At 44.4% G+C, this 20,931-nt stretch overlaps 1 protein-coding gene across 1 annotated transcript in view; it reads left to right on the top strand.

Annotated features, from left to right (window-relative positions):
• Nucleotides 1–250: 250 nt before the first annotated feature.
• LOC311140434 (cadherin-like and PC-esterase domain-containing protein 1) overlaps nt 251–20,931 on the top strand; it is a gene marked incomplete at both ends in the record, with an annotated part of 89,860 nt that continues 69,179 nt past the window's right edge. The window contains 2 exons of the mRNA XM_084175492.1: nt 251–547; nt 10,818–10,995. Coding sequence (XP_084031618.1) covers nt 251–547; nt 10,818–10,995 — 475 coding nt within the window. The remainder of the gene's footprint in view (nt 548–10,817; nt 10,996–20,931) is intronic.

The following is a 20,931-nucleotide window of genomic DNA, read 5'->3' as shown; positions in this document are numbered from 1 at the left end:
CACAAATCAACACAAGTTTGCCATAGCGACGGCTCTTGAACACCGTGTACCCCCCTCTGAAATACCAACCAGGACATCTTTGAAAGATAAATTGCGGCAACAATGTTTCAGGTCGCGGTGTATTCCTGAAGTGCGTGTTTTTGCAGATAGCTCAGCTGCTCTGTGTTCCTTCTAACGGCCGGGAGAGCGGCCAGAGTTGTGTGAGGTCTGAGTGGGACGCGGAGAAGAAGTAGGCTAAACATCTTCCCTCATGGTATTCCTTTATTCTTCTGCCAGCAAAGTTGGGAGTGAAGCGGGAATGTTCCTTCGGCGGCTCTGGACGCTCCGACGCAGGTATTGCTCCGGACCGTTATTGCTCCTAGGGGTCGCGGTGTGTCTTTTCTACCAGACCCTGATGGTGGCACGGAGTCGGTTCAAAGGCGGCCCACCTGCGGCTGATGAACGCAACAAGTCAACGATGACTGGAGCGTTGGGGGTATTTGATGAACTTCTGCAGGACCCTGCGAGGCTTATTTCTACCCTGGAGGCTTTGGAGAGGGAAATATATGTAAGTGGGCTAATGATAGAAGTGCACTTAAATGCTGTCTATTGTCTCATTTTTGTCCTGTGCTTTAGGTAGCGTACATGCACTTTTGGTTAACTTTGAATAATGGAGATTCAAGGATAAGCTTTGCTCCATCCCACAATGGGAAAAGCTTTTATCCAAGTCCATCTCACAATGACTATAAGCCCATTTCATCATCAACACATATGGGTATAGGCTTTCTTTATACAGTGCTGTGTTAGTTGCATGGCTCTCTATGCAGCCTGTGTTTTGTCTTTGGGCTCAAAACACTGTGAGTTTCATTCACTTTAATGAGCAACAACTACCTGAGTTAGCTTCAAGCCTCACAACAACATTCGTAGATGTTGACTCCTTGGCATAGCCTACATAACTAACTGGTTGAAACGATTTTAATTTTGTTCCCAAGTAGCGGAAACTGTTTAAGAATAGCGAACCGTTTTTTTTTCTTCTATGGCTGTTAGTGTTGCGGTATTTAGATGAGCGAGCTAGGCGCTCGAGGCTCAATGCTTATTGGTCAGCTGGACATGTGCTCGAGAGGTACCCGGGTATGGATTCAGTTAATTCGGGCTTTTCTCTCCACACAGATGATTGACACCTGTATGGACATTTTCAGAACAAGGTTGCATATCAATTTCCCGGGTATTTTAATTAATTTTATCTCTGGTTACCATCTATCTCTACAACTGATTCTAGATCAGCTCTACTTACCCACTTCTAACCTTTATCATTATGGGTTAAATTTGGAATGTGTTCCTGGAACAGTTGTTTTATTAGGCCATACTTTTCCTTCTCTCAGGTTGTCTTGGCCCCATGGAGAGGAAGGGAGAGAATAAATAAACAAGGAGGGGGGAGGGGGGGGAGAAGGCGGGATAGTGTTGCGAGAGATCTAGAGGGAGACAGAGCGGGAGAGGCAGTCTGTTGGCCTTGTTGACTATGTGGTTGACAGGGAGAAAGCGAGCTGTCACAGCTCATTTATTATCCACCACCAACACGCTGCCTCAGTTTAGCTGTTGAGTGCAACTCTGAGTTCTAGAAACCCAACCCTAAAAGTTCTGAATGTTGGACTTATTGTGAATCAGAAGGTTGAAGTCTGAGCCATTACATTGCTCTTATTTCTCTCCTCTCATGATCCTTGAAGGAGTCTGTCATAGTTGACATTGAGTGTGATTGGGTGGGTTTGCTTGTTGGCATGTCTAGAGCCATCGTTACAAAAGCCCTGCCACTGTAGTATTTGTGCCTGTTACCCTCTGTGGCATGTAATAATGACTAGCTTCACACTGTGTGTATGGGTGTTCAGTATTTGTATCTGTCTGGGGCGGGATGGTGATTGGAATTGCTGGAGAGTTGTTAGGGATGGGGCATTTTGGCAAGGGTGTGTGTGTGTGTGTGTTATAGGTTTGCAATGCGTGTGTGAGAGTGTGTGTCCATGTGCGTGTGTATGCAGTTAGCACCTGTGGATGGCTTTCCCGGGGTGAGTGCTCCAGCAGTAGGTCAGTAGGAAGTATTAGATCAGAGTTACGTAATGTGATCCTCCAGCTCTTTATCCCCTTTGAGTCTCTTCCAGACCCTGACAGCCCCATTCAGTCCCAGGGCAGGAGGCAGGAGGCAGGAGGCTGGATCAGGGATCAGAAAGCCATGGAACACAGTCTCTCTCGCACACATGTACATGCTGTGATTCTATAGAACAGGTACTCCATCAGAGCGGCGTCCAAACTCGCTGCATGTGTGTGGAGCGTGTTTGGTGGTCTTCAGAGTGGAACCCCTGCCAGAAAGATCTGGAAGCTTGTTTGCTGCTTTGACACTAATTGGCTGAACGTGTGTATGGGAGGCAGTTCCAGCATTTGACCACTAGCACTAACTAGACTTTCTAAGCTCTGAGAAGGTCTCGGATAGGGTCAGGGAGTCAGTTAGGGCGCTGGGATGGTAGGGTCAGGGAGTCAGTTAGGGTCCTGGGATGGATGTCTGCCCATGTGTGTACTCCAGTGGCAGTCAGTGCTGTTTAAGATAAGGGAGTACAATTTTGTATTTTCATGAGCATGGCCTTATTTCTATTACAGCATATTGGATGACTGTCATTCATATTCCATTCACCCAGTTCAATGTAACAGCAATAGGTTTAGGCTACTACATGATACTAACATTTTCCCTATACCCCTCATGAGGTTGCTACAACCTAGCCTATGAATGAACGTTTACAAAGTAGGTGCACACAGGTCAAGAGAACATTTTGATGTGACACATGGCCAGACAGTGACACATTCAATACTGCCTTGCACACTCTTGCCTGCATCTAGCTGATATAGGATGTAATCATTAGTCCAACAGTTGCAAACAAGAGTTTCTATTGGACAAATTCAGGTATGTTTATCCCCGTTTTGTTTCATTTGCTTCCGTTTAAGAAACATTTTTCAACAGAATCGGTGGAATGAATACACCCCTGATCACGCATAAACACAGTTCACGTTCATAGCAGCCACGTTGTATTCCTTACTCGACTCTATGCACTCTCCTCCTCTCACCTTGTCCCTTTGCTTGTGGACTTCAATGCACAACACATCAGCTGTATGTGACCAGGCGAAAAAACCTTTCCAAGCCAAACCATATCATAAAATAGCCACGTTAACATAAATTATGTAGCTTAAGAAACAAGGTTCATGAAATCAATAATTTGCTAGTACAAATGACATTTGTATTCTGACAATCTTTCAAACTCACTTAGATAATACCTTTGATGATATAGTGATAGCAATACATGGTTATAACATCTACAGAAAATACTGAAATACCAAAGGTGGAGGTGTTGCCGTTTTATATTCAGAACTACATTCCTGTAAAGCTTAGAGAGGATCTCATGTTAAATACTGTTGAAGTAATATGGCTTCAGATTAATCTGCCTCAGCTAAAGCCCATTCTGGTGGGAAGTTGCTATAGACCACAAAGTGCTAACAGTCAGTATCTGGATAACGTGTGAAATGCTTGATAATGTATGTGATATCAACAGAGAGGTATATTTACTGGGTGATTTTAAATATTGACTGGCTTTCATCAGGCTGCCCACTCAAGAGAAAGCTTCAAACCGTAACTATTGCCTGCAACCTGGTTCAGGTTATCAGTCAACCTACCAGGGTAGTTACAAACAGCACATTAATGAAATCATCAACATGTATTGATCACATCTTTACTAATGCTATGAAATAAAGATAAATTACATAAAGAATGATAGTAAAAACTTTGGAGCACCTTAAATGACATTTTGGGGCAAAAAGGCAAACTCAGCACCATCATTCATTGAACCAGATGGCTCATTCATCACAAAACCCACTGATATTGCCAACTACTGGCTTGTCATTGTTGTCTATCAACAATGACAAGCCACCAGGGTCTGACAACTTCGATGGAAAATTACTGAGGATAATAGCAGACGACTCATATTTGCCATATTTGGCACAAATGACTGATGACTGGCTGAGAGAAATTGATGATAAAACGTTTGTGGGGGCTGTTTTGTTGACTTCAGTGCGGCTTTTGACATTATCGATCATAGTCTGCTACTGAATAACGTATGTGTTATGGCTTTACACCCCCTGCTATATTGTGGATAAAGAGTTACCTGTCTAATGAACACAGAGGGTGTTCTTTAATGGAAGCCTCTCCAAAATAATCCAGGTAGAATTAGGAATTCCCCAGGGCAGCTGTCTAGGCCCCTAACTTTTTCCAATCTTTACTAACGACATGCCACTGGCTTTGAGTAAAGCCAGTGTGTCTATGTATGCAGATGACTCAACACTATACACGTCAGCTACTACAGCAACTGAAATGACTGCAAAACTTAACACAGAGTTGCAGTTAGTTTCAGAATGGGTGGGAAGGAATACATTTGTCCTAAATATTTCAAAAACTAAAATGATTGTATTTGGGACAAATTTGTCACTAAACCCTAAACCTCAACTAAATCTTGTAATGAATAATGTGGAAATTGAGCAAGTTGAGGTGACTAAACTGCTTGGAGTAACCCTGGATTGTAAACTGTCATGGTCAAAACAAATTGATACAACACTAGCGAAAATTAGAAGTCTGTCCATAATAAAGCGCTTCTTTGCCTTCTTAACAGCACTATCCACAAGGCAGGTCCTACAGGCCCTAGTTTTGTCGCACCTGGACTACTGTTCAGTCGTGTGGTCAGGTGGCACAAAGACGGACTTAGGAAAATTGCAATTGGCTCAGAACAGGGCAGCATGGCTGGCCCTTGGATGTACACAGAGAGCTAACATTAATAATATGCATGCCAATCTCTCCTGGCTCAAAGTGGAGGAGAGATTGACTTAATCACTACTTGTATTTGTGAGCGGTATTGACATGTTGAATGCACCAAGCTGTCTGTTTGAACTACTGGCACACAGCTCGGACACCCATGCATACCCCACAAGACATGCCACCAGAGGTCTCTTCACAATCCCCATGTCCAGAACAGACTATGGGAGGCACACAGTTCTACATCAAGTAACTCATGCAAGCGGTAAAATTAGATTTAAAAAACAGATAAAAATACATCTTATGGAACAGCGGGGACTGTGAGACGTATGTGGTAGTAGAGTAGTGGCCTGAGGGCACACACTTGATGTGTTGTGAAATCAGTTGTGAATGTATTGTGATGTTTTTAAAATGGTATAACTGCCTTAATTTTGCTGGACCCCAGGAAGAGTAGCTGCTGCCTTGTACAAATACAATTAACCGCTACACACAGCCTACATTGTTGTCACCATATTAGCTAAAGTAACATCATAGTCAACATGGCTAATAGAACTAACGCGTTAGTAAACCCGCTACAATCATGCAGTACTGTTACAATGTACAGTCAGTAAGCAGTTTAGCACTTACACCAGCAGGCCCCGGTGGCAATAAATTAGTAAAACCAAAAGCGTTGGATAGTCATAGCCAGCAAGCTAACATAGCATCCCTCTGTTTGAGCAGGGTGTTTGAGTAGGCTAAACTAGCTAGCTGCATGTACTAGGTAAGTAAGGGAAACTGAAAAATGACAATCTCTCTCTATTTCTCTCTTGCTTCTCCTTCATTTTGGAAGAAATTAATTTGTTACAAACTGTTCAACTATTGTCTTTCTCTCTCTCTTTGAGTCAACTACTCACCACATTTTATGCACTGCAGTGCTAGCTAGCTGTAGCTTATGCTTTCAGTACTAGATTCATTCTCTGATCCTTTGATTGGGTGGACAACATGTCAATTCATGCTGCAAGAGCTCTGATAGGATGTAGGGCATCCTCCGGAAGTTGTCATAATTACTGTGTAAGTCTATGGAAGGGAGTGAGAACCATGAGCCTCCTAGGTTTTGTATTGAAGTCAATGTACCCAGAGGAGCACAGAAGCTAGCTGTCCTCTGGCTACACCATGGTGCTACCCTACAGAGTGCTGTTGAGGCTACTGTAGACCTTCATTGCAAAATAGTATGTTTTAATAAATTATTTGGTGACACGTGATTATATTTATTATAGTTTTATCTAAAAATGATAACTTTTTTAATGTTTTACAATTTTCTCTTTATGAAATTCACTGAGGAGGATGGTCCTCCCCTGAGGAGCATCCACTGGTGTACTCTAATGGCTGGGTCCCAATACTGTTAATAAGTCCTCTACTGGGTACCTTTTCTTATTTTTTTTTGTAATTTTACCCCCCTTTTTCTCCCCAATTTCGTGATATGACGATTTTGTCTCATCGCTGCAACTCCCCAACGGGCTCGGGAGAGGCGAAGGTCAAGTCATGGGTCCTCCAAAGCATGACCCGCCAAACCGCGCTTGTTAACACCCGCCCGCTTAACCCGGAAGCTAGCCGCACCAATGTGTCGGAGGAAACACTGTTCATCTGAAGGCTGAAGTCAGCCTGCAGGCGCCAAGTAAAGCCCCCTCGGCCAAACCCTCCACTAACCCGGACGACGCTGGGCCAATTGTGCGCCACCCTATGGGACTCCCGGGCATGGCCGGTTGTGACACAGTCTGGGATCGAACCCCAGGCTGTAGTGACGCCGCAACAATGCGATGTAGTGCCTTAAACCACTGTGCCACTCGGGAGGCCCGGTACCTTTTCTAAATGATCACTTATCTAAATTGAATGGACTGCTAGCAGCAATAGAAGTGGTAGCATATGAAGGGAACTCTTCAGTTGATGATACTGATAGAAGGCTAGGAGACACCTGCACCATATTACTGTACTGCGGAAGGATGGAATCACCTGCACCATATTACTGTACTGAGGAAGAATGGAGACAAATGCTGGAAGTCTGGAGATTATTTTAGACAGAGCCCCCGGACAGATGGTAGCTCGCCCCGCCTGACTGATGTGTGTGTGTTACTTTACAGTATGGGAGGGCAGTTTTAAGAGCATGTACAGTATGTTCCCAATGTGTACCCATAGTTCTTGTCTGAGGTCTGTATTGTAAATGTCTGATCCCTGCATGCTTCACTACTCTATGGAGTGGATGTTTAGTAGCCAGCTAATGTGTAGGTCTATGTTTATATTTGATATGGGTTAATGCCTTGTCGGGTAGGTATTTAAATTGTGAGTATAGCATAGGAGGTATTGTTTGTAAGGTTATGCGGTTATAAAGAAGTATGCTCAAGTTGCCTCTGGATACATATTTCAAATATGTAAATTGATTCATTATGCATGAGGCTTTCTGTTATATTTAAAAATAACTACATATTTGCCTATGTAAAATGCGCGTTTGTTGTGTTTGAATGATGACTTTCTGATTTTGTTTTGACTGCTCTCAACTTAAAATAAGATGTCTTACTCAATGTACTGAATGCGACTTCTATGGGATAGGGGGATATGCATTTCGCAGGTGTTTGGCCTAGGATGGGACTGGGTGATATGAGTCATGGAAGGGGTGTGTGTATATATATTGCCAGTGGGCTGTATATCTGTTTCTCTGTCTGTCTCTGTGTGCATGGCTGAGATGGGAGTATTTATAATGCTGGGCCTCTCAGACATACTGAACTCTACCCATGGAGCCAGTGGTAAGACTAAGCCACATCCTGTCACTGAGAGAGAAGGTTAGGGATGGAAGGAGAGAGTGGGAAAGAGAGCCAGAAAGACGGGGCGATGAAGGGCTCAGATGGATATTTCGATAGAGGGTCAGAGGGAGTGGAGGAAGAAGAGAGTGAGGGATGAGAAATGGAGGCAGGGAGAGAATGACTGAGAATAAAAGAGAGCAGTAGAGAACAGAAGAAAAGCCTCCTTGGCAGATCCTTCACCAGTAACCATGCAGAGAAGCAGCATGGTAGTGCATGATCAAACAGGCCCTCCAGTCCCAGATGAATACTAACGCAGAGACTGGGCCAGAATCAGGGCTTATAGAGCCAGCCTCTGCCTCTCCAGACTCCCCTGCAGTCTCACACAAACAGGCCTTTCTCCTTTTGGCTCGCCCTCCTGTCCTCTGATTTCCCCTCTCTTCCTCTCTCTCTCCCTCTCTCGCCTCCCTCTCCCCAGACAGCTAAACTTTCACACATTCATTTTCCTTCTAAACGAGTGCAAGGCCCATTAACCCTCTGCATTCCTCCGTCTCTCCACGGATGGAGGGAAACATGGCCATTATAGCGCACGGTTAACAGACCCACCTTAGAGGGCTGACTGACACACTGGATGTGGTATGTGAAGTGAACCCAGGGGAGATTTATGTGGGTTGACTTTTCACAGTTGTATGGAAACGCTTTGATTTGTATGGGCTGCTGAGCTCATGTGAGTCACTCATAAATATTGTAGTACTCTGTCTGTTGAAAGCTGTATTTCCTCATAATTTACTAACAGTGTCAGTGTAGTTACTTTTGTAGTGGAAGGTTGGGGTTAAAATGATACATCTGTGTCTTGTTTTGCTTGAAAATGTGGTGTTGTAGAAACTGCAGAGAACTGGGTCTGGAAACCAACCCAGAGCAGAGCACCACCCAGTTCACATGTGACCTTCCAAAAACACTGCTGTGACATCACAACACTCTAATGTTGCGTTCATATTTCAGCAGTGGTGACAGAGAATGTGGGGCATAACCTGGCTGTACATCATATTCAAGCCAATAAACTGTACTGAGTAATGAATTTGGGGGAGGATGTGGATGATGTTGAAGTCTTGTGGTTTGTGGTCAAGTGTAGTGTCACAATTGATTAGGTAGTGTGTTCACATACGATATGTATGTGTATGATCTGGACAGGAGCAAGGGTTTAGGTTGAAGATGTTCACCATAACCATATGTCTGCTAGCATCAGAGCGGTTGCCAGGGGCATAGCAGCGGGGGCCAACATGTTTGATTCCGATATTTCAGGGGGTGCTACAGCGGCTAAGGCCAGGGGGTTGCCATGGGGTGGCAGGTCCAGAGAGCGTGACCTGTTGGGAAGGATCATAGGTCAGGCCCAGTCAGCCAGGACTGTTAAAGATAGCAGGTCTATTAATATATGACTCAATGTGGGATACTGGGATTCAATATCAGCAGAACACATACCAGCTACTGTACACTCAATCCTACTGCCCCTCTGACAGCTAGAGGGGCTCAACTGTCCGTCACAGGGTCGTCATGGGGATGAGGGGCGGGGTCAGTTTTTTTTCTCCTTGGTGATGTCAGCACTGGCAGATGGAGAACTCTTAATTTTAAGGGCTGCTTGTAAACTCATTATAACCCATTAGTAAATAGTTTGTTAACCATTGTTAAACTAAACTGTTAATACAACATCATTTCAGTACGTGCAAAGAGGCATTATGCAGTATTGATACAAACTTCTTTGCTCTTCAAATCAGTTATCAAATGAAAAAGTGGAAGCAATTTCCTAGGTAAACCTGAGCTCACGGCTGTGTGCTGTGTATACCAAAACAGTATAATCAATAAAAACATAATTTCCCCAGCAGTGGTTCTCCCTCACTCTGCCAAATAAACTGTTTATGAGCGTGTTTTAATATGTTTCCCTCTCGGCTGCAGATTATATTGAAGGTGCACTGCTCAGAGTATTGCCTCTGTTGTATAAACACCTTGATTCGATTCCCTGCTTATTAAAGTCATCTTATTCTAATATTTCACTCTGTGTTATGGGGCCAACTGTAAACTCTCTCCTTCCTTGCTGGAGGAAGAAGAGAGGAGGAGGAAGGGGTGATGGAGTGTATTTGTTATTACTCAGGGAGAAAGGGAGCGAGGGAGAGAAAGGAAAAATTAAAGAGGGGGAAAAAAAAGAGGCCTAGGCCAAGGCTCCCAATTTGGGCAATCTCCTAATGAAATAATAATGTTTGTGTCTGAACTGGGCCATAGCGGATTGGCAGGCAGGATGAGCACTGTGGAGTAATTGCATGTTTGAGATTAGTATCTGGGGGAAGAGAGGATGGAGGGGGGAGCTTGTGTATTGGAGGGGGGAGAGAGGAGGTGGCTGTGGGTGTGTGTGTGTATTGGGGAAGGAAAGGATTCTGTGGAGCTGGTTGGAGGGGGATGGGAGGGGAGAGAGAGAGACTGGTTGTAGTTATGGGGGTCTTGTGACGTTCCCTCTGATGTGGCCTGCAGCTCCCAGATGGAAACGTTTACAGGCCACGAGAGAGAGAGAGAGAGAGAGAGAGAGAGAGAGAGAGAGAGAGAGAGAGAGAGAGAGAGAGAGAGAGAGAGAGAGAGAGAGAGAGAGAGAGAGAGAGAGAGAGAGAACAGTTCTGAAAGAAAAGTTCCTCTACTTTATATAGAAATTATATAGTGAAAACTGCCCTCCCTCTCCTTACCAAAGGAGATGCACTTTTTCTCCCTTCCCTTCCCCTCCCAACCTTAACCCCTGCCCCAGCCATGACAGTTTGATCCTGCTGCTATCCTTATCCAGCTAGAGTTGTGTAAACAGAGCGAGCTGAGCAGCTACAGAGCTTTCATGTGTCTCTGTCAGCCCAACCTATCACAACTGGTTTCTCTCTCTCTCTCGCTTGCTCGCTAAGGGTTTGAGCTTGTTTGTCTCAGGCTCTACTCCCTAGTGCTCTAGGGCTGTTCTGTTCACTGTTTTGATGCCCTTTTCAATCATTTATGGGGGCATTGTTTAAGTGCCGGTAATTCAAATAGGATTGAAATGAGAAAAAGTTCCATATGAACTGCCAGGAAATGATCACTCTTGGCATCATGGACTCGCTGTATGGTCTTTGTTTGTATTGGATATAAATATACAGCAATGCTGTTGGTGGTTGGAGTGACCTCTCTATGTGTGGATATTGAACATCCATCTCTTCCCCCCTCTTCCTCAGGTCAAGGGGTCCAATCAGAACAGGGCTGGGCGGGTCACGCGGGCTGTGGTGTTGACGGGTCAGCACGTAGCCGCGGATACGGAGGTCCAGCTGTTCCAGCGGATCCTGGAGCAGCGAGGCTACGAGGTCAGCCTGTCCCGATACGCCGAGACCAACACCGCCCTGAGACACGACAACGGTGAGATGGAGGGAGGGGGAGGAAGGGATGAAGTGAAGGATAGAGAGATGGAGGGTGAAGGGAAAGGTTTTTCAACAGCATCGGCTAGCACTGAGAAAAGACAGCAGTGAGCGAGAGTGCAGGGAGGGAAGGTGGAAGAAAGGAGGGAGGGGAGGGAGGAAAGTGAGGGAGAAGGATAAAGAGAGATGGAGGATGGCGAGATTAGGGTAAGATAAAGAGAGGTGAGCAGGTTCTACAGTTAAGACGGAAGGAGTGGGGAAGGCAGGAAGGGTGGAGAGAAGCAGAGTGGGAGGGAGGGATCGTGGAGAGGGAGGAGGCAAGGAATGGCTGGAAAGGGTCCCAGAGAGGTAGAAGCTGATAGATAAATAGATAAATAACATAAGTATACTATACGGTACAGTCTTTACCTGCACACATACACAAACAATCCATTATTAACTTATTCCATGTACATTTGCTTCCGCTCGTAAAGTAAGGAGAAAGGAAGTATACACACAATGGCTTCATTCACTAGCTATTTGTCCCCAGGCAAGTGACTTGCGCGCACACACACACATACACACACACGTGGCCGTATTCCGGTCACTGATGACGTGCAGACACAGGCATTAGAGCAGGGTTAACAGAGGTGTGTGTGTGTGTGTGTGTGAGAGAGGCCTGCTGCTCTGGCCAGGCCAGTGGGTGGGAAGGGGTTAAAGGGTTAACAGCTATAGAGCCTGGTCTGTAGGGCCTGGTCTGCACCCCCTGCTGGGTTTACTGTCCTGGAGGGTGGAGTTGTTTTCAGGGCTCACTACACCCCCCTTCTCCCCACACCGCCTTCGACTTAACTGTACACACCATCATTACTTTTTCTGTAATCTCTCCCTCTGTCTGGCCGGGATGTGTGTGTGTGTGTGTGTAGGAGTAGGAAAAACTAGGAAAAGGAGAATGGTATTCCAGTGACCCAGTGAAGGACGCTACTGGAAAATCCTTGGAGCTCAGCACAGAAGTGTCATGTGGATAGTTCAGCTGGAAGGCAGAGGGGGAGAGAGAGATAGAGAGGGACACTTATAGGAGACCAGATGTTTGAACTACCCTTGTCATTCAGGGTCATAAATCACTGCTCTACTAGTAAGGCTCATCCCAATGATTATTTGTGTGTGTGTGCAGACAGGTGTGTGTGCATGTACCTCTAAGTATGTGTGTTGTGTCCCTGTGTGTGCGTGTTTGTGTGTGTCTACTGTGATTTACTATCAAGAGGAGAGTAGAGGCAGATCCCAGGGGTCAGGCTCTGTGAGTCAGAACGCTCAGCTGTCACTCACCCAATCAGTGTGATGATTGACAGGTCAGCCTGTAGACCACATTGGGGCCCTGGTCACTCTGATCAAAGAACCCAGCAGGTCGTTAGGTAAACAGCAACACCCTTAATGACTTTACCAGCCCAGAGACTGAATAGCATGGGCCTGGTAAATGTCTTTAGGACTGTGTCCTAAAAGTGTCCTATAAAAGCATAATATTCAGTCCTTGCACCTGTGCGTATTTATGATGGAAAGAGGAGACAAGGAATTGGGCAATTTAACAGTATTGGGACACTGCCTGTGTCATTGCCAAGGTAGCCTAAGTGTGTGAGAGAAAATTCGAGCCCAGTCTCCCTTTATAATGGATTTGTCTGATCTACATCAGGGCCTAAAAACTGGAGCGTACTGGAATGAAACGGTAGGGTTCCTGGAAGAAAGAGTCCAGATCTTTAATTTGATGAGCCCTAATTGTGTTAGTCTCTTATTGGTTCGAATGCATCAGATTAGAGGGAGACAATCATTTCCTGTTTACTCAAACCAACCCAAACAGAGAGACAAAGATTGGCTTTCACTGTTACTGTTGTTGTTGTTTTCCTGAGGGCCTTTTCAGTCTCCTAGCAGACTGTGCGTGCTTGTGCGTCAGGGCTCGAATTCCCCGACGGCATCGGCGGCCATGGCTGTCGATGCCCTCTTGTGTGGCAGTAATGCCCTCTATGAAAATGTATCCCTTGCGGCCAATGTGGCCGTTGGGCATATATATACAGCTCTGGAAAAAATTAAGAGACCACTGCAACTTTTTCTTAAATCAGCATCTCTACATGTATGACAGCCATTCCATTCCAGTGTCTGTTGAATTCCAACACAGGCACACCTCATTCTACTGAATTAGGTACTGATTAGGTGATCGCCTGAACCAAATCTTATTTAACAAAGAAAAGTATAAAAACCACTGCTGTGGTCATCACTATCCTCTTGCAATAGGACCAGAATGGATGGCAAAAGTAATATTAATCAAAAAATAACTATTGACCATGCCAAAAGAGTTGAAAAGGAAAGTTTTGAGTGAGGAAAAGAAGGGTTCAATTCTGGCTTTACTGGCAGAGGGATACAGTGAGCGTCAGGTTGCTTCCATCCTTAACATTTCAAAGACGGCAGTTCATAACATTTACATTTACATTTACGTCATTTAGCAGACGCTCTTATCCAGAGCGACTTACAAATAGGTGCATTCACCTTATAGCCAGTGGGATAACCACTTTACAAAGTTTTTTTTTTTTTTTTTTTGGGGGGGGGGGTGGGTTGGAGTAAAGGGGGGGGTAGAAGGATTACTTTATCCTATCCCAGGTATTTCTTAAAGAGGTGGGGTTTCAAATGTCTCCGGAAGGTGGTGAGTGACTCCGCTGTCCTGGCGTCGTGAGGGAGCTTGTTCCACCATTGGGGTGCCAGAGCAGCGAACAGTTTTGACTGGGCTGAGCGGGAACTATGCTTCCGCAGAGGTAGGGGAGCCAGCAGGCCAGAGGTGGATGAACGCAGTGCCCTCGTTTGGGTGTAGGGACTGACCAGAGCCTGAAGGTACGGAGGTGTCGTTCCCCTCACAGCTCCGTAGGCAAGCACCATGGTCTTGTAGCAGATGCGAGCTTCAACTGGAAGCCAGTGGAGTGTGCGGAGGAGCGGGGTGACGTGAGAGAACTTGGGAAGGTTGAACACCAGACGGGCTGCGGCATTCTGGATGAGTTGTAGGGGTTTAATGGCACAGGCAGGGAGCCCAGCCAACAGCGAGTTGCAGTAATCCAGACGGGAGATGACAAGTGCCTGGATTAGGACTTGTGCCGCTTCCTGTGTAAGGCAGGGTCGTACTCTCCGAATGTTGTAGAGCATGAACCTACAGGATCGGGTCACCGCCTTGATGTTAGCGGAGAACGACAGAGTGTTGTCCAGGGTCACGCCAAGGCTCTTCGCACTCTGGGAGGAGGACACAACGGAGTTGTCAACCGTGATGGCGAGATCATGGAATGGGCAGTCCTTCCCCGGGAGGAAGAGCAGCTCCGTCTTGCCGAGGTTCAGCTTGAGGTGGTGATCCGTCATCCATACTGATATGTCTGCCAGACATGCAGAGATGCGATTCGCCACCTGGTTATCAGAAGGGGGAAAGGAGAAGATTTGTTGTGTGTCGTCAGCGTAGCAATGATAGGAGAGGCCATGTGAGGATATGACAGAGCCAAGTAGATAAGAACAAGGTCAAGCAGCAGACATTGGGGACAACAAAGCTACAGACCGGCAGAGGGCAAAAACGAGACTCTACTGACCAGGATGACCGCCAACTCATTCGAATGTCACTCAACAACCATAGGATGACATCAAGTAACCTACAAAAAGAATGGCAAACGGCAGCTGGGGTGAAGTGCACAGCGAGGACGGTTCGAAACAGGCTCCTAGGGGCAGGGCTGAAGTTGTGCAAAGCTAGAAAAAAGCCCATCATCAATGAGAAGCAAAGAAGAGCAAGGCTGAGGTTTGCAAAATACCATAAGGATTGTACCGTAGAGGACTGGAGTAAGGTCATCTTCTCTGATGAGTCCAATTTTCAGCTTTGCCCAACACCTGGTAATCTAATGGTTAGACGGAGACCTGGAGCAGCCTACAAGCCACAGTGTCTCGCTCCCACTGTGACATTTTGTGGAGGATCGGTGATGATCTGGGGGTGCTTCAGCAAGGCTGGAATCGGGCAGATTTGTCTTTGTGAAGGACGCATGAATCAAGCCACGTACAAGGTTGTCCTGGAAGAAAACTTGATTCCTTTTGCTCTGACATTGTTCCCCAACTCTGAGGATTGGTTTTTCCAGCAGGACAATGCACCATGCCACACAGCCAGGTCAATCAAGGTGTGGATGGAGGACCACCAGATCAAGACCCTGTAATGGCCAGCCCAATCTCCAGACCTGAACCCCATTGAAAACTTCTGGAATGTGATCAAGAGGAAGATGGATGGTCACAAGCCATCAAACAAAGCCGAGCTGCTTGAATTTTTGCTCCAGGAGTGGCATAAAGTCACCCAACATCAATGTGAAAGACTGGTGGAGAGCATGCCAAGACGCATGAAAGCTGTGATTTAAGAATATTGATTTCTGAACTCTTCCTAAGTTAAAACAGTATTATTGTGTTGTTTAAAAATGAACATTAACTTATTTTCTTTGCATTATTCGAGGTCTGACAACACTGCATCTTTTTTGTTATTTTGACCAGTTGTCATTTTCTGCAAATAAATGCTCTAAATGACAATATTTTTTTTGGAATTTGGGAGAAATGTTGTCAGTAGTTCATGGAATAAAACAAAAATTATAATTTCACCCAAACACATACCTATAAATAGTAAAACCATTGAAACTTATATTTTTGCAGTGGTCTCTTAATTTTTTCCAGAGCTGTGTATGTATGTGTATATATATATATATATATATATATATATATATATATATATATATATATATATATATATATATATATATATATATATATATATATATATATATATATATATATATATATATATATATACACACAGTGGGGAAAAAAAGTATTTGGTCAGCCACCAATTGTGCAAATTCTCCCACTTAATAAGATGAGAGAGGCCTGTAATTTTCATCATAGGTACACGTCAACTATGACAGACAAATTGAGAAAAAAATATCCAGAAAATCACATTGTAGGATTTTTTATGAATTTATTTGCAAATTATGGTGGAAAATAAGTATTTGGTCACCTACAAACAAGCAAGATTTCTGGCTCTCACAGACCTGTAACTTCTTCTTTAAGAGGCTCCTCTGTCCTCCACTCGTTACCTATATTAATGGCACCTGTTTGAACTTGTTATCAGTATAAAAGACACCTGTCCACAACCTCAAACAGTCACACTCCAAACTCCACTATGGCCAAGACCAAAGAGCTGTCAAAGGACACCAGAAACAAAATTGTAGACCTGCAACAGGCTGGGAAGACTGAATCTGCAATAGGTAAGCAGTTTGGTTTGAAGAAATCAACTGTGGGAGCAATTATTAGGAAATGGAAGACATACAAGACCACTGATAATCTCCCTCGATCTGGGGCTCCATGCAAGATCTCACCCTGTGGGGTCAAAATGATCACAAGAACGGTGAGCAAAAATCCCAGAACCACACGGGGGGACCTAGTGAATGACCTGCAGAGAGCTGGGACCAAAGTAACAAAGCCTACCATCAGTAACACACTACGCCGCCAGGGACTCAAATCCTGCAGTGCCAGACGTGTCCCCCTGCTTAAGCCAGTACATGTCCAGGCGCGTCTGAAGTTTGCTAGAGTGCATTTGGATGATCCAGAAGAGGATTGGGAGAGTGTCATATGGTCAGATGAAACCAAAATAGAACTTTTGGTAAAAACTCAACTCGTCGTGTTTGGAGGACAAAGAATGCTGAGTTGCATCCAAAGAACACCATACCTACTGTGAAGCATGGGGGTGGAAACATCATGCTTTGGGGCTGTTTTTCTGCAAAGGGACCAGGACGACTGATCCGTGTAAAGGAAAGAATGAATGGGGCCATGTATCGTGAGATTTTGAGTGAAAACCTCCTTCCATCAGCAAGGGCATTGAAGATGAAACGTGGCTGGGTCTTTCAGCATGACAATGATCCCAAACACACTGCCCGGGCAATGAAGGAGTGGCTTCATAAGAAGCATTTCAAGGTCCTGGAGTGGCCTAGCCAGTCTCCAGATCTCAACCCCATAGAAAATCTTTGGAGGGAGTTGAAAGTCTGTGTTGCCCAGCGACAGCCCCAAAACATCACTGCTCTAGAGGAGATCTGCATGGAGGAATGGGCCAAAATACCAGCAACAGTGTATGAAAACCTTGTGAAGACTTACAGAAAGCGTTTGACCTGTGTCATTGCCAACAAAGGGTATATAACAAAGTATTGAGAAACTTTTGTTATTGACCAAATACTTATTTTCCACCATAATTTGCAAATAAATTCATAAAAAATCCTACAATGTGATTTTCTGGAGAAAAAAAATGTCATTTTGTCTGTCATAGTTGACGTGTACCTATGATGAAAATTACAGTCCTCTCTCATCTTTTTAAGTGGGAGAACTTGCACAATTGGTGGCTGACTAAATACTTTTTTTCCCCACTGTATGTTGAAGTCGGAAGATTACATACACCTTAGCCAAATACATTTAAACTCAGTTTTTCACAATTCCTGACATTTAATCCTAGTAAAAATTCCCTGTCTTAGGTCAGTTAGGATCACCACTTTATTTTAAGAATGTGAAATGTCAGAATAATAGTAGAGAAAATGATTTATTTCAGCTTTTATTCATTTCATCACATTCCCAGTGGGTCAGAAGTTTACATACACTCAATTAGTATTTGGTAGCATTGACTTTAAATTGTTTAACTTGGGTCAAACGTTTCGGGTAGCCTTCCACAAGCTTCCCACAATAAGTTGGGTGAATTTTGGCCCATTCCTCCTGACAGAGCTGGTGTAACTGAGTCAGGTTTGTAGGCCTCCTTGCTCGCACACGCTTTTTCAGTTCTGCCCCACACATTTTCTATAGGATTGAGATCAGGGCTTTGTGATGGCCACTCTAATGCCTTGACTTTGTTGTCCTTAAGCCATTTTGCCACATCTTTGGAAGTATGCTTGAGGTCATTGTCCATTTGGAAGACCCATTTGCGACCAAGTTTTAACTTCCTGACTGATGTCTTGAGATGTTGCTTCAATATATCAACATAATTTTCCTTGCTCATGATGCCATCTATTTTGTGAAGTGCGCCAGTCCCTCCTGCAGCAAAGCACCCCCACAGCATGATGCTGCCACTCCGTGCTTCACGGTTGGGATGGGGTTCTTCGGCTTGCAAGCCTTACCCTTTTTCCTCCAAACATAACAATGGCAGCTTTGCACTCCTGAGTGGCGCAGTGGTCTAAGGCACTGCATCGCAGTGCTAACTGTGCCACTAGAGATCCTGGTTCGAATCCAGGCTCTGTCGCAGCCGGCCGTGACCGGGAGACTCATGGGCGGTGCACAATTGGCCCAGCGTCGTCCAGGGTAGGGGAGGGAATGGCCGGCAGGGATGTAGCTCAGTTGATAGAGCATGGCGTTTACAACGCCAGGGTTGTGGGTTCGTTTCCCACGTGGGGCCAGCATAAAAAAAATAAAAAATAAACATGTATTCACTAACTGTAAGTCGCTCTGGATAAGAGAGTCTGCTAAATAATGTAAATGTAAATGTAAATGTCATTATGGCTAAACAGTTCTATTTTTGTTTCATCAGACCAGAGGACATTTCTCCAAAAGGTACGATCTTTGTCCCCATGTGCAGTTGCAAACCGTAGTCTGGCTTTTTCATGGCGGTTTTGGAGCAGTGGCTTCTTCCTTGCTGAGCGGCCTTTCAGATTATGTCGATATAGAACTCGTTTTACTGTGGATATAGATACTTTTGTACCTGTTTCCTCCAGCATCTTCACAAGGTCCTTTGCTGTTGTTCTGGGATTGATTTGCACTTTTCGCACCAAAGTACGTTAATCTCTAGAAGACAGAACGCGTCTCCTTCCTGAGCGGTACGACGGCTGCGTGGCCCATGGTGTCTATACTTGCGTACTATTGTTTGTACAGATGAACGTGGTACCTTCAGGCGTTTATAAATTGCTCCCAAGGATGAACCAGACTTGTGGAGGTCTACAATTCTTTTTCTGAGTTCTTGGCTGATTTCTTTTGATTTTCCTATGATGTCAAGCAAAGAGGCACTGAGTTTGAAGGTAGGGCTTGAAATACATCCACAGGTACACCTCCAATTGACTCAAATGATGTCAATTAGCCTATCAGAAGCTTCTAAAGCTATGACATCATTTTCTGGAATCTTCCAAGGTGTTTAAAGGCACAGTCAACTTAGTTTATGTAAACTTCTGACCCACTGGAATTGTGATACAGTGAATTATAAGTTAAATAATCTGTCTGTAAACAATTGTTTGAAAAATTACTTGTGTCATGCACAAAGTAGATGTCCTAACCGACTTGCCAAAACTATAGTTTGTTAACAAGAAATTTGTGGAGTGGTTGAAAAACTAGTTTTAATGACTCCAACCTAAGTGTATGTAAACTTCCGACTTCAATTGTATATGTATATACCTCCAGTCAAAAGTTTGGACACACCTACTAATTCAAGGGTTTTTCTTTATTTCTACTATTTTCTACATTGTAGAATAATAGTGAAGACATCAAAACTATGAAATAACACATATGGAATCATGTAGTAACCAAAATAGTGTTAAACAAATCAAAATATATTGAACATTTTAAATTCGTAAAATATCCACCCTTTGCCTTGATCACAGCTTTGCGCACTCTTGGCATTCACTCAACCAGCTTCATGAGGTAGTCACCTGGAATGCATTTCAATTAACAGGTGTGCCTTCTTAAAAGTTAATTTGTGGAATTTATTTCCTTCTTAATACGTTTGAGCCAATCAGTTGTGTTGTGACAAAGTAGGGGGGGTATACAGAAGATAGCCGTATTTGGTAAAGACCAAGTCCATATTATGGCAAGAACAGCTCAAATAAGCAAAGAGAAACGACAGCCATCATTACTTTAAGACATGAAGGTCAGGCAATCTGAAACATTTCTAGCACTTTTAACATTTCTTTAAGTGCAGTCGCAAAAACCATCAAGCGCTATGATGAAACTGGCTCTCATGAGGACCACCACAGGAATGGAAGACCCAGAGTTACCTCTGCTGCAGAGGTTAAGTTCATTAGAGCTACCAGCCTCAGAAATTGCAGCACAAATAAATGCTTCACAGTGTTCAAGTAACAGACACATCTCAACATCAACTGTTCAGAGGGGACTGTGTGAATCAGGCCTTCATAGTTGAATTGCTGCAAAGAAACCACTACTAAAGGACACCAATAAGAAGAAGAGACTTGCTTGGGCCAGGAAACACGGGCAATGGACATTAGACCGGTGGAAATTTGTCCTTTGGTCTGGAGTCCAAATTGCAGATTTTTGGTTCCAACCGCCATGTCTTTGTGAGACGCGGTGTGGGTGAACGGATGTGTATTTCCCACCATAAAGCATGGAGGAGGAGGTGTTATGGTGTTGGGGTGCTTTTCTGGTGACACTATCTGTGATTTATTTTGAATTCAAGGCACACTTAACCAGCATGGCTACCACAGCATTCTACAGCGATACGCCATCCCATCTGGTTTGGGCTTAGTGGGACTATCATTTGTTTTTCAACAGGACAATGACCCAACATACCTCCAGGCTGTGTAAGGGCTATTTGATCAAGAAGGAGAGTGATGGAGTGCTGAATCAGATGACCTGGCCTCCACAATCCCCTGACCTCAACCCAATTGAGATGGTTTGGGATGAGTCGGACCGCAGAGGGAAGGAAAAGCAGCCATTAAGTGCTCAGCATATGTGGGAACTCCTTCAAGACTGTTGGAAAAGCATTCCAGGTGAAGCTGGTTGAGAGAATGCCAAGAGTGTGCAAAGCTGTCATCAAGGCAAAGGGTGGCTATTTGAAGAATCTGAAATATAAAATATATTTTGATTTGTTTTAACACTTTTTGTTTACTACATGATTCCATATGTGTTATTTCATAGTTTTGATGTCTTCACTATTATTCTACAA

This window comes from Coregonus lavaretus, assembly GCF_964263955.1.
Source record: "Coregonus lavaretus genome assembly, chromosome: 13".
NCBI lineage: Eukaryota > Metazoa > Chordata > Actinopteri > Salmoniformes > Salmonidae > Coregonus > Coregonus lavaretus.
This window is presented reverse-complemented; position numbering and strand designations above follow the sequence as displayed.